The sequence below is a fragment of the Xyrauchen texanus genome, chromosome 44 (genome assembly GCF_025860055.1).
Source record: "Xyrauchen texanus isolate HMW12.3.18 chromosome 44, RBS_HiC_50CHRs, whole genome shotgun sequence".
Lineage (NCBI taxonomy): Eukaryota > Metazoa > Chordata > Actinopteri > Cypriniformes > Catostomidae > Xyrauchen > Xyrauchen texanus.
The window spans coordinates 12,161,877-12,177,056 of NC_068319.1; the positions used below are offsets into that span (position 1 = coordinate 12,161,877).

The 15,180-nt window shown below is 37.6% G+C and overlaps 1 protein-coding gene across 2 annotated transcripts in view; it reads left to right on the plus strand.

Moving 5' to 3' along the window:
* Positions 1 to 15,180, plus strand: part of LOC127636509 (roundabout homolog 2-like) — a 105,759-nt gene that overhangs the window by 11,416 nt on the left and 79,163 nt on the right. For both annotated transcript variants that reach the window (XM_052117037.1, XM_052117038.1), the window contains exon 2: positions 9,418 to 9,744. In XM_052117037.1, the coding sequence (XP_051972997.1) occupies positions 9,418 to 9,744 (327 nt within the window). The remainder of the gene's footprint in view (positions 1 to 9,417; positions 9,745 to 15,180) is intronic.

Consider the following 15,180-nt stretch of genomic DNA (forward strand, 5'->3'; position numbering starts at 1 on the left):
AACCCCTGTAAACCCAGGTGAAAGTAATGATCTCTCAGATCATTTACATACACTTTTAAATTTTACTAGGAATTGCACAATAATTCGTCTTTTTAAAATGTCACATAAATGCTTTTGTCATTTTTTTGTGAAGTCTGACTAACAAACCAAAATGCAGTTGTAACTTGGCTCCACCCAGTTAAAGGCCAAAGTATTCTTCGGTTTTCCATGTGCCGGTTTGTCTCAAACACAGTGCACATAACGCAAATATCATTAGCAGCACAGTTAGTTCTTCTAGATATGTGGACAGTCTGTGTCTTTGTGCATCGTCAGGGCTTGACGAACCATAATTGGCCTTGATGTTGTGCTGGAAATCCAGCTATTCCCAGAAAAACACAAAAGGCACTACAATGCCTCAACCTTTTGCTAGATTCTTTGCAGCCTGCTTAGGTCATCCTCGTACCTAAGAAATTATCTACTTCGACAAGACCAGGGTAACTAGGTGGTTGTTTACGCTTCATGGCCTGATCTCCCGAGGCAACTCTGAGCTCAGTGTTATTTGAGATTGCAGGATTTAGGGTCAGCACTTGAAGAGATTCTCACTAACTGGTCGAACTGCCGAAAGAATCGCATTTATTTCCCTCCTCATTTCCTGCAAGTTCTCTCCCGGGAATCCATAGAGGGATCAATACCTAAAGCTGGACATGACCACTGCCCAGCCAAAGGTTCATTTGAAGTGCTGTTTATTTTGTGAAGTGAGAAGGATCTTAGAGAAATGGAGTAGCCAGATGATCTGATGCATGAAGATAGCATTGTCACTGTTCCAAAACTTCAGTAGTCGGTTCCGAAGTTTACTGTTCTCAATTCCAATTTTGGTCCCACAGCCTAAATATTTTAATATGATAATATGCTATCGAAAACACCTGTTTAGCCTATTTAAAAAGTAAAATTTCAATGCCATTAAAAGAACTGCAAGGATACTGCAACTGCAAGGATGCATTGATTACATTTTTTTAACTAGCACCCTATTGAAATATTTTTTTATTGTTTCCCAAATCACATTTTCCTTTTTATTGTTATGTTCCAGAACTCCATGTTTTATTTCATCAAAATGGTATCTAATAGTGTCTAATCAATTTATTTTCAAGAAGTGAAAATAGAACATTTCAAAATTTAATTGTTTTTGTTAAGCAGTCATATTTGTGATATATTGCTTAGTTGTTGTTATTATTATTATTTTTACAGTTAATATTACATTTTACAATACATTTTGTATATATTTCTATCACAATTTCTTAAATTTCAGGCATCTGGCTTTTATTTTGAATCGTGCTTTTATCGATGACGTGTTTTTTGCCGGAATCTTCACTTTTCCAGATAAACAGTTTGCAACACCGTGTCGTGTCTCTGACGTCACAGCAATTCCATTGGCTGAGGGACCTATTAATGGGTATTATATTTACTATAGTAAAAAAAAAGTAGAAATCCTTTAAAATCGTTTTTCTAATGTATTTGGATATATATCTTTGTAAATGCAACATTAAGTGACTTTTAAACCATAAGTTATACATAATAGTATATAACTGAATTTAAAGATTTTGAAATTAAAGATGTGTCATTGTTTGTGTTTTTCAGTTAGCCTAAACTTCATTGACATGCTATCACGATAACATGATGTTTTTGCTCAGGCATTACAAATGGTTACCCCCATGGGGACTCCATTTACCGGGTAGACTCAATTTATCATAACACCGGTCCAGTGAGATCATTGAAGACTTTTAAGTCATGTCTGAAATCTAATTTCTTTACATTGGCCTTTGAGTCTGACAAATGAAACCTAGGACACAGTTTTGGAGTGTTTGTATTTAGATTACTGGTGTTTAGCGGTTTAATAAATCACACTAGGACTATTTACTATTTTAATTTGATTTATTGTCCATTTCAGTGTAAAAGGAGTGTGAGCGTGTGAGCTTTTGCATGCTGGTACCGGATTGAGTAGAAACACTGGTATCGTTACATCTTTTTTTATTTTATTATCGACTTGGTACCGAAGTATGCCTTTGCATCACTTTAAAGGTTATTGAGAATTTAGGATTGGTTTAGGCCTATATATCACATATTGTTGTACTCTAAAAATGCTCAAAAATTATCCTAAATGTGGGCATGTATTACATCTAATGTAAATGTGTCCTACATAGTGGTATGTGATACTCTTGAACAATTTTAAACTTTTTACACATTTTGCATTTTATATATATGTATTATATATATATATATATATATATATATATATATATATATATATATATATATATATAACTTGAACCTAAACTCTTGATGCTGAAATTGTTTTTCATCTACTCTGATGTTTTTCAATATTTAAAGCTTTTTTGTTTTTGAGATACAAACATATTCCCCTTTGATCTTTTATTTAATTAAACAGTCAAAAAGTAGATATGTACTGGTTTTGCTGAAATATTTTTTAAACAAGTCATGTTAAAACCCTTGTTTACAAGTATCCATGCTGTACAAAGGAGAATTTCTCCCCTTTGAACAACATCAAAGCTCATCTAATGGACACAGCCTCTGAACCCACAATGGCACATTGACTTTATTTTGGTAAGGCTCTGTGACTGTGCTTTTTCTCCCTGTTCGAGTGAGAAATTCTTCTCATCCCCTACAGTAAACTCACCACATATTTCGCTGTTTCTTAAGCAGGAAGCACATAAGCAGCTCTTGCTGTAACCCCTTAAGGTGTCAAATTTCTGTCAGGAAATGTTTGTGGTTGCCACTTTGCTTAATCCACCCCGGTTTCCACCTTGCAGGACTGATTCAGGCAGAAGATCGCTCGTCCCAGAGGAAAACAGCAGCCCTCCTGTATAATTTCCTTTTTACATGTGATCTGCTCACGTTGTCCTCCCACTGTCAGAAGCCTCAGGAGTAAAGAGCGTAGCTTTATGGCCCTGGGTTTGTGTTCTTTTTCAAGGGCCCTTTTGTTTGCAAATGCAGAACAACTGAAAAGATTGGTGAAGAATGAATGTTGGAAGGAACACCACCAACTTCTTAATTTAACGGAGGGTAATGAATGCACATTTGCAAATCAATTCCCAGATTCCGGTGAAAAAGAGGAGCTGTGGGGTTGTCAAATAATAAACTATTTAAGGGGGGCCTGAAGCCACTCAAAAGAATATCAGATGAGGGTTGGGAGAATTTGTCATTCTCACAGAAACTTTTATTTTTTATTTTTTTGTCTGTGGTGTAAAACTTCTGCCAGGGCTATTTTGTGAGGCAAACCTGCTACTAAAAGGTTGTAATTTTCACTCAAAATGCCAAAGAGAAAGTGTTTTCCTTATCACAAAAGATTAAAGAGTCTGCAGCCTTTACTTGCCCTCTTGTTGTTCAAAACCCGAATTACTTTCTTTCTTTTGATATTAGGCTGAAGAGAGCCTCAGTCACCATTCACTTTCATTGCATATTTTTTCCTCACAATGAAAGTGAATGGTGACTGAGGCTAACATTCAGCCTAACAGTGCCTGTTGTGTTCCACAAAAGATAGTGAGTAAATTATAATGGTTTTAAAATTATTAGCTTAAATAGTATAAGCTTAGTTCATTTATAAGAATTCACAATCACAATTTGACATGCTGTTAAGTTTTGGATGCCATAGTTCTGCTTGATCTTGTCTTATTAATCTAAGCATTAGAATTAAACACTTTGTTTTATACTCTCTTTTTTTTCTTCCAGCACTGATAAGTCCTTGTTCAATACACTGCATTTTAATATTTGATTCTTAAAAGCTTCTGTATTCATTTTTGTGTGACCTCAAGGTTTTCACTCATACTTCAAGGAAAGAAGACAATTATTGGAATGACATCTGACCTCTCCCTGTTCGGTTGTCATGGAGATTCTTTGGCATTGACACCTTCTTTTGGAAATCTAAAAATATTTGCATATGTCACCACACACACACACACACACACACACACACACACACACACACACTTGCTGTTCTGTAGCATCATTTGAAAATTTCCCAAAGCGAATGTCTTGTTACCGCAACACAACATCTCTTGCATCATCTGTCTCTGTTTTGCTGGACTAGGCTTTAGAGATCATCATAACAGTGGAGATAAATGTTTTTAGTGCTAAAAGCCCATTGGGATTGGTCAGGATTGCAAGATGCATGTATTTTCACCCCGAGTCAGCTCGTCTACCCCATCTTCCTTCACATAACAAGGTCAAACCCCTATTACGATAGAGGGACTTGGTACCTTTAAGAGCAGATGAGTTGTAGTTGTGACACCTCTCTTTATGCCTGAATCAATCTAACTGCTGGAATCATTACTTGCATGTCACAAAGTGAGATTGCCACTGGGTTTTACTGATTGGGAAACACACACAACAGATATTATAACAAAATGGTGTGTTGTCAGTGTTCTAAAAAGGGACATGCTCTAATTTTCAGCAGCACATACAAATTGCTGTAATCCTGAGAAACTGGGCAGCTGTGGTAGTGATGTTGCCCTGTGTCTTAAACTTGAATCAATATGGGCAAGATTGTCTTAATTACACTTCACTGTCCACCCAGAAATCAAAGCTGTTCCAAGCAGTCGGTAGCATTTGTGACTAGGTCATTAAAATTATATTCACGTCAGCTCAGCCTTTTGTTCCTTATTTGTTCACTTCCCCTGAGGACAATTTTATTGCTCAAAGGTTTTGCTTTTTCATAATTCTATGTTGTGTTTCATTTAAGTAACTTTGTCTCAGATATTTCTCTTAAAAATTTTAAGGAGAAATAAAAATAGAAACAAATGAGACTTACAGTAAGAGTGTAGAGATTTAAATTCAAATTATCTTACATAATTTCAGCATAGCTCAGATAATTTGGTTTTAGATTTATGTGACTAGAAGGGCCCTATTTTAAGAGCGCTAGCACTAATTGCAGCGCTATGTGATAAGTCATAAAAGTGACATGAATGGTATTAAGAGTGATTGTATCAGCCTTCCAGGTTAGGCTGTGGATTTTTGCACACACTTCACTTCTATGTCGAATTTGTTTCAAAAATTAGGCTATTTAGTGAAACAAAAATTTAAACCAAAAATATTTCTAAATTCAAATTACACGTCAAACTAAATTAAAATGTAATCAAAATGACAAAGTGGTCAAGAAAGTCCTGTATAACCACCTCTTGTAAAATCCTAACATTTTAGCCTCTCCAACGTCTTCCACTGGCCTCTTTTGCAGTGACTTAAAAATCACTCGAAGACAACAGGTGGAGTAATATGAATACAAATTACATCATAAATACAATTGTAGACTTGGTTCTGAAACGTCTTGGTGCAATTACCTATTTTTCAGGAAATTAACAAATTTAGCTTTATACTAGTTCATTAACTCACAATACATCCTCAGTTTGAGCGCATACACCCACAGATTGCGGAAAAAAACTCCCACCCATGGCCACCTGCGCTTTGTGCTGCCATGAAAATGTTTAATTAGCTCTCTCGTAAAAATTAACTCTGCACACGGCCATTGAGCATTGCACTTTGCCTAGCGGGGTCACGAAAATAGAACCTGAAATCTTTGTTTTCTAGTTTATTCAATTTTCTGTTTCCTAACTATTTGTTTTCCAAAGAAGGCCTTCACAGTTGTGGAGAGTTTTTTCAAAAGTTTCTATTTTTCGGCAGAGGTAAACGCCATTCTGATGTGGATGAGTAACGTAAACGTAAGAGAAAACAGATTAGTGTGGATGTGGCCTTTGTCAAAAGTCTCCAGAAACATTTGAAATAAGAGGTCTCATTTCTGATTTTTCTTTTCTACAAAGCTCCTTTAACTTAAGTCTTACAACTTGTCAGGATGTAAGACATTTTAGTGTTCTTTTCTATTGTTGTTACTGTTTGTCAAAGATGCTCTAATCTAAGAGATATGTTTTCTGCTTGGGAAAGCCTCCAAAACACCCTGTTTCCCTGAGGGATACTATCTCTGACAGAGTGTGAGACCACAAAGTTCCTATGAGTCCTTAGATTTGTCAAAATCCCCCAAACACCCATTGTGGTGCTTGTTTTTTCAATTTAGTTGTTGAAAGTTCTAGCACCTCATAATGGGCAGTGCAGTTTGGTGTCAATCATTTAATATCTGACTGCTTGTAAAGCTTTTGCAGGGTCAGAAAACAGGGTGAGATATTAGTCCGCTTTTCCAGATGTTGGTTTCAGCATATTCATGCACATTCATTTTAACAAGCTAGCACTTCTAGAGGTCATGATCAGGTGAGGTGCATTAGCTACTACTACGTTAGTTAAATTAGCTCTGCACTTCACCGCTTTTTACCATGTGTTTGGCCTGTTTTATTTGTAAGCCTGTTCTTGGATTCTAACTAGGGGTGTAACGATCCATCGATCTGGATCGATGCATCGATCCAATGTTATTGATACAACATGTAAATATCGATATAGACATTTTTTAAGATGCACCTTTATTTTAATACTCTCATATCAGCCACGTCATATGCATTTCTGTCAGGCAATGAAGCAACTTTATTACATTAATTTCACTTTTTGAGCACTAAATGCACGTGCGTCTGGGCTTCCAGTGAAACGCGAGCTCCAGACCATTGACAGGATCAGTGCGTGCGTGTCAACCGGGCACTCCTATCGTTACAAACACAGATCAGCTCACATGTGCGATTAATTCATGCTTCCATCGATATCATTGCACATGTGACCCATTTGAATTTTACTTGAGAATTTGCTATTTAAATGTACCATGGATCAGTTCAACCAACATGTGATACGTCTTGACAACACTGACATTCTGAACAGCACTAATGAGTGAATGAGAAATCACCTTCTGCCCAGCATTAGTTATAAGACCTTACTAACATTTATCCCAGTTAACTGTAACAGAAATTTTCATTACAACTGTGGAAGTTGTAGATAAGAAATCCACGGATAGCACGGATAGTTGGAAATATTTAATGGGTATGTAAGTACTTTGAATTGGATTAAACTGAAAAATAAGATATAATCAAAAGATTGATGATCACTTATGTGTGATGTTATTTTTATTTTTTTATTTGTATAATTTCTTTCAACATATGACCTCATTTTGTTGTGGATGTCCCAGTGTGGATACTAGGAAGTTTGTTCTTTTCAGAGAGCTAATATTTAAAATATATTTTGGTTGAATTTAAGGGCAAATAAATTTGTATTGATTGTGTAAAATAGGCACATAATATCAAAATATCAATCGCAGGGCCCTGAATCGAATCAAATTGAAATTGTATCGCAGTAGACTTTAAAGTATCGGCAAATATCGCAGGCCAAGAGAATCGATATAAGATCGTATTGTGATGAAATGTCCAATTTACACCCCTAATTCTTACCCCACCGTGCTTCTCATTCAACCCCTGCTATCAGCAGTCTGTTCGACAGTCCATATGTGTAGGCTAAAAGCTATTAGCTAAACCCTGCCGGTCTCTGCTCCCTTAACGCAGCGGGGCCGTGGGGCTTTTTGTTTTCTGAGAGTGGAAGGGCTGCAGTCCTGGGGATTCAGAGGTGAAGGCAACGCCTGTTGTTTGGCCTTTTCCCTCTCTCTCGTGGACGGAGGTCCAATGAACTACCATTGTGAAGTCATTGTGTCATTTTATTCATAGTTAAGGTAAAGTGGTCCGGAAATGGTTTTGTTTTAGGTTGTATTAGCGTCTGAGCCCAGGGGTGTTTATCCACTCGACTGAATTTGAAGAAAGTAAGGGCTTAAAGATTTACACTGTTAAAATTAATCCTTAAAAGCACTAGTATTAATGCCAGGTTACTGCTTTGAATTGAGGACTTTTAGATTAGCAGTAATCTCTCATCTTTCTCCTGAAATGCATTAGTTGTTTTTCATAATTCCATATAACTTTTGGCGAGTGTTGGAGTGGTGATAGGAAGGGCTGGGCAATGTTGCTAAAGAAATGTATATCTCTGTATTTTTTGGCCTTTTGATGATAGTCAATATCAATATATATGTATTTGCTCTGAAATTTGATAAGGAGTAAAAAAAACAGTAAAAATTAGTTAAGAAATAATCAAGTTTCTTCAAATTCAAATAATCATGAAGAATAAAATTTAATTAATTTGTTTGCATGCACCAAAATAACAACACATAGTTATGAACAACAATATTTAGCCTACCTATATATATATATTTTACATATAAATCATATGTAATATATGAAAAATTCCATGTAGAGATTTCTGTGTAAAGGTTTTGGTTGATGATGTAAATTAATCTTTTAATCAGGATTTTTGAAATGGACAATTTAACTGATTCATGGAAATTGATTGACTTACTAACTCTAATGCTGTATTTGGTATTGAAGTTTAAATCGGAGAGGATAAATATCTCTGCCTTATTGCACACATACTCAATCAGAGTTGCATAACTTGTCTAATGGCATGCATTTCAGAACATTAATGGCCAAATAAATATAACTTTACAGATAAAATTATTGAGATATTCACAATGTTGCTTAATTTTATATCACCATCAAAATTGCAGCTTATATATTATGAATATTCAATATATATTGTAGTCCTGATCTAGTGATGGGTATTGAAACCCAATTCTATCACCAACAGCATATTAAGAGTTGTTTGTAGCTCTTTTTTACATCTATAGGAATACCTTTTTAGCACATGATTAATTTCCAAGTGGAGGATATTTTCTCCATCCCTTTCTCTGTCTACTGGAAATCATTGCCACTCTCCTGTCATGTTGCAAAATAATTTTAAACCCACTATAACTTTTGCTGCCCAGATCTGTAATTATTTTCAAAATCACCATGCACAGTGACTCCCTTTCATCCCCAGAAATCTCCCGATAGCTGAAATTCCCCAGTCCTGTTGAGAATCTGTTGGTGTTGATGTTATTCATCTGTAATTGTCCCACCACCACACTGTCATTCAAATTGGGAGAGAGAAAAAAGCAATTTCAAAGCCTACCTGAATTACCATACCATTCAACATCCACCCCCCCCACAACAACTGTGCAAAACAAAACAAAAAACCTTGGCAGTCAATATGAATTCAAATGTGCCTTAAAACAGAAGACAAATTATATACAGTGTATCCCACCTTCCACCTACTGTGGGTATTATGTTCTAACCATGCACAATGCGACAAGTTTCCAGCGAGAAGGAATTTTTCAGTCCACACCAAAAACTAACTGTAAAGAAATAGAAACTAAGCGATCAACAAAATGGCTTGTAACTTGTTGTAGTAGTTGGTTGGCTTGGAAAAAATTTCAGATTAACATGGCAGAGATATATTTTAGTGCTTGTTGCGTTATCGCATTGCGTCTGGTTAAGACAGTGTTAATGATATTGCAGTTTGTTTTATTCCTAAGCATCGTTTTCCCATGTAATGCTAATGTGACCAGTGATTTGTTTTTTCTTTTAGGATCTCGGCCCAGGCTTGAGGATGCTGCTCCACGGATTGTCGAACACCCATCAGACCTGATTGTTTCCAAAGGCGAACCTGCCACATTGAACTGTAAAGCTGAGGGTCGGCCGACCCCCATGGTGGAGTGGTACAAAGATGGCGAGCGAGTCGAAACGGACCGAGAGGATCCGCGCTCCCACCGCATGCTTCTCCCCAGTGGCTCCCTCTTCTTCCTCCGAATTGTTCACGGAAGGCGCAGCAAGCCTGACGAAGGCGTGTACGTGTGTGTGGCAAGGAATTACTTGGGCGAGGCTGTCAGCCGTAATGCCTCTTTGGAGGTTGCAAGTAAGTCAGCTCATTTGTACACTGATCACTGCCTCGCTCTGTCTGCCTCCCTACCTCAATCTCTCTTGCTACAAATTTCCGCAGCACTCATCTTTTTTTCCCCCCTCACTCTATAAAGCTTTCCCATTTTGTCCTCCCCTCCTCATCTCTTTCCTCTCTCTTCCATCTCCTCTCTATCTTGTTTAGTCTTCTGATCACTGCGGCGACCCATAACCCTGTCCCTGGATGGAGGAAAGCACTGAGGTCATTGTTAGTTTTAGAGGAGGTAATCTGATTTGTGGTATTAATGTAGATGGATGGCAGCTTGTATCAGAGATAAATTCAGCCCCAGAAATAGGCAAGAGAGGAGCATAATGCTGGCTGCTTCCTGGTGACAGATGTTGCGTTAAAAATATACACCACCGTTTCCGTGTTTCTCATGGAATGGCTCCAGGTTTTAACAGCAGTGCTTCCCATATCCAATAGGCTGTAATTAAATTCCAATGGCAGTATTTAATTTTTGTCATTACATTATCACCAATTTCATTATGCTTCCACAACATTATGTTTTCGTCACGTGACCCCAAAGCGCTGGTGTGTTAAGATTATGTGATTTGTTATACATGTAACATCAGAATGTTTCTAGGTGGACTGCAGACCTGCTAACCTTAAAGTTGAAGCGTTTCATTTTTTAAGTTTAAATACTACTTCTATCCCAGCTTAATATGCCAACTACCTGTTTGTTGACCAATGGCGTACAGACATAGTGTAAGGGAAAACCTGTCTGAAAGCAGAAATTACACACTTTACTTTTAAATGGTGTCATCAAAGTACACATTCTTCAGGTAATTCACCATCTGGTATTTCATACCAGCTGCAATATATTTATTTAAAAAGGAAACCAAAGAAACAGCCGCACTTTTTAGGATTAATTGAAGATGTTTATTTGTCGCATTTTTTAGACAGTCTCTCTTACGCAATTTCAGGAACTGTTACTTCTTTCCAAAGCTGTAAATAGCAGTTATTTACTGCCGAGCAGTAAGCTAATGGTTTTTTTTCATTCTCAACAATCCTTTTCAGATTTAACAATATTTCAGATGGATTTCAACAGTAACTCCTCTAAATGATATGATTGCTTGATGATATTACTGAAACCATTAACCTACTTTCCCAAAATCTGAATTTAGGGAATGTTCATATTTGAGTGATATTCAGCGCTATTACAGACACTCTGCTATTGCTCAGCTCTGAGTTTAGTGTAAGTTCATGATCCACGAGTGTTACGGAACAGATGGTCTGTTCAATAATACATTTTTTTATTGTTGCTCAGAAAACTAGTTTGCCAAAGTTGCATTACAGATGCCAGCAGTCATTTTGAATATGATAGTGACTCAATTTTATGTTTGAAAATGTATGCATCTCTGAAACTCATCTATTTAACCCTCAAAGTATTTTACAGTAGAATCTAAACAATTCTGTTTTAACAGAACTCAAAGCAGGCTAAAATGCTTAATCAAACGTAGGAAATTCCCATGTTTGCGCATACAAATGAAAGGTTTTTGAAAGGAGTTCTTCTCAAATTATGCAGAAATTTTCATATATTCTTTCCAATGGATTCCTTCCTGCCATTACCCAAAGACTAAATGTGCAAGGTGAGCAGAACGTATTTTGATAAACAAATTGTTTGGACATTCCAGTACCCCATGCGCGATTCTAGGTTTTTCTAGTCTAGATTCAGAAACCACACATCCTCGCCAGCTGTCTATACTGTTCTTTATCCCTGCCCCCGTCGTCTTGGTAGCCTTCATCATTAGTTATGACATGTTTGTCCCTCCTGTCAGATAATAATGCAACATTGCCTCTAGAGATTGCTGTGCACGGTATGGAATGTCTACACTGCCCTATGGCCCAACTGCTCTTAAGTTGAGAAATCACCAATAGCCTTACACTTCAAAGAAGCACATAGATATAGCTAGATTTCATAGCTTAGTCAGTATGTTGTTAGTCTAAAATTGCAGTTAGTTTAGATAGCAAGATATTTTATTACCAGCTCAGTTTATGCACTCCTTAAATAGGCCATGTCAATGCACTTTCTAGACATGCTCTATCTTTCACAATGTAAAGCTCCCTCCCCATTCCACCCAGACCATTTATAAAAAAATAAGCTGCACGAATAAAAAAAAAGTTGAAAAAAGCTGCACAAATCACAATCACAAAAACATTAACATGTGACCACCCCATATCAACCCGTATTCAGTATTCAGCTATTTAAAAATTACAGTGTGAACTAAGCCGGTATGTGGAGGTTAGGCAGTCATAACAGAGATAATTTACATATAGAGGTCTTAAAGGTTCAGTATCCTAATCAGTCTGTTTAATTTTAAGGGTCAGAAAGGGTGGAAAACAGTCTATACCACAACATTATAAATAGACGTAAACAATTAAATCCTATAGAACCAATTAACCAATGATTTCTAAAGTGCTATATAATTCCAGTACATCTGAGGTTAGATGTAGTTTGATTAAATTAAGTTTTTTGGCTCCTAGGAGATGGTGGTTTGGAGATGAGATTAGGGCACATAAAGCAGTGCCACTTCACCAGCGTGGCACAGCTCCATCAGCCAGCTGGTGGGCATGAGAAAGGGGTTAGTGTTTTCAGCTACTGCCAGCCAGAGGGCTTTTTGGCGATCTGGTAGACTTATATGTACTCTGTGTATATATATATATTTAGAGAGAGGCAGAACGATAAAGAGAAGGAAGGAGGGATCCCATATGCCAAGCGTCTTGATCTGTCATCAGCCGGCAGCATGTCATACATTATGAGGGCACAGAGCTTTGGTCAAACGCAAGATGTTGTGGTGAGCAGAAACAGGCTCTTGGCCCGGAGTGTGTGGGAGGATCTACATTCCCAGAGCGAGTTTTTGCAGACTGTTTATGTACGCTGCTTTTGAAGACTATTTATGGCCAGGGTGATGAGTTATTAAGGTGCAGTTACATTACTCGGAAGATGAAGCCGGAGCTGTGATGATTTATAGTGACAGATCCCTCGCACTTTAAATGATAGATGAAAGGGAAGCGATCAGTGGCGGCTCATCTTTGGTTTGTGGTTTATTACTTTTTAAATTATGTTTAGTTGAGATTCAGTGTTTGGTGTTGCTTCTCTTCATTTGTTTACAGTATGGAAAAGAGGGTAGTAGGTAAGTTTGCGAGGCAGGAAAGGGCTTTTGAATAAACTTAAGCCATTCGGGGCTTCTAATGAAAGTTGTTGGGGGGGGGGGGGGCAGTGCTGTAACCCCCACCACTGGTTTCCAAAACAACAGGTGAAAATGAGAGCAGCTGTCCTATGGAATGTTGAGAAAGAACAGGTGAAAGGAATATATGATATTCTTGTGTACTTGCTCTCTGTTGTGATTGGCTGTGAGGTGGGAAAATGTCTTATTCTGAAGACACAAGTTAAGTTTAGAAAGTGGAATTTTCCCCCATTCATCCATTATATAGGTATTTAGCTGCACAATTGTACAGGGTCTTTGTTGCTATATGGTGTGCTTCATAATGCACCAAACATTCTCAATTAGAGATGGTCAGGACTGCAGGCAGGCCAATCTAGCACCCACAATCTGCTTCACAGCCATGCACTTACAATCCGAGCAGTATGTGGTTTGAATTTGTCCTGCTGGAAAATGCAGGGATGTCCCTGGAAAAGACGGTGCTGGATGGCAGTATATGTTGCTCCAAAATTTTTACATATCTGTTCTCACAGATGTGCAAGTTACCCATGCCATGGGCATGATCAAAGCCAATAACAGTTGGATGGCCCTTTTCCTCTTTGGCCCGGATAACACAACAGCTTTTATTTAAAAAAAAATATATATTTGAAATGTGAACACTTCAGTCCAAAAAAACTGTTCTACTTTCCATCTAAGATGAGGCCGAGCCCAGAGAAGTTGGCAGAGCTTCTGGACAATGTTGATGTAGGGCTTCTGCTTTGCATCTACGTCTGTAGCGGCAAGTGGTGTTGACTAACAAAGGTTTACTAAAGTTATCCCAAGCCCATGTTCATTATATCCATTTCAGATGAATTATGTTTTTTAAGTCAGTGACGTCTAAGGTATCAGAGATCACGCACATTCAGAAGTGGTTTTCGTTTGGCCCTTTATGCACCAAGAATTTAACTATATTGTGCACTGTAGAGGGTGAAATGTCAGAAATCCTTCCAATTGGTCTTTGGGGAACATTGTTCTCAAAGTGCTGGATCATTTGCTGAAGAATCTGTTGGCAAATTGACAAGTCTTGAATGATCCTTGCTTTTGAAGGACTAGGCTGTTTTTGGAGGCTCCTTATACTATGACACGATTGCCTCACCCTGTTTAACATCACCTTGCTATTTTAAATCGTCAAATTTGTATTAGACTTAGCCAATCATGTGGCAGCAGTGCAATGAATAAAATCATGCTGATACGGGTCAGGAGCTTCAGTTAATGTTCACATCAACCATCAGAATGGGGGAAAATGTGATATGTACCAGACGGGCTGGTTTGAGTATTTCTGTAACTGCTGATGTCCTGGGATTTTCACGCACAACAGAGTTTACTCAGAATGGTGCCATCTTATTCATAGAGAATTTGATGGCAGAAAGTTCTTTCTTGTGGGTTACTCTGTAGGATACACCTCTAGGGTTTAAGCAATAGAGACATCCTCACAGATAAGCCTATTTATCTGAAACCCCTCAGTACAAGATAGAATAAAGTAATAGTGGCTTATGTTCAGCAGGGCATGCCATCCCCTCACTGGGCTGCCTGCCCTCAGTGCTATTAACCTTATTGGATTGGATCTAGACTTAGTGTGGGTGCTAAATCGTGGCTTGTAACAGTCCACACTTTAAAACTCCTCAATCTAGACTTAGTGTGAGTGCTAAAGCGTGCCTTGTACCAGTCCACACTTTGAAACTCCTCAATATAAATTGATTATATAACCAGCAGAAAAGAGCATTGTAAAAGAGCATTTTGAATGACATTTTTTTTATTAAATTTGTACAAAGACTTTTAGCACTAAGGCACAGGCTCACCCTGATACTGCTATAAAAACTGCATGAATCAGATTTCTGTTATCCGTCTTCCTGTTTCATCACGACTCACAAGGCCATTTCAGTCCTGTATTCTGTATCGGCATCTACAAAGTAGATTTATGACTCCTTGGTCTATGTTGTGAATATGAGCTATTTAAGGAAAGGGATCATTCACCCAAAAATGTTAATTTTGTCAACATTTACTCACCTTCATATCGTTCTAAACCACATGACCTCCTTTCTTCCAAGGAGCACAAAAGGAGATCATTTAATTGTATGCAAAAAAGATGCAATCAAATGTAATTGTGATTGAGGCCTGTAACCACAAAAGAAGGTTTGGAACAATATTCCAACAACATGAGTCAATTATGACAGAATAAAAATTTTTGGGT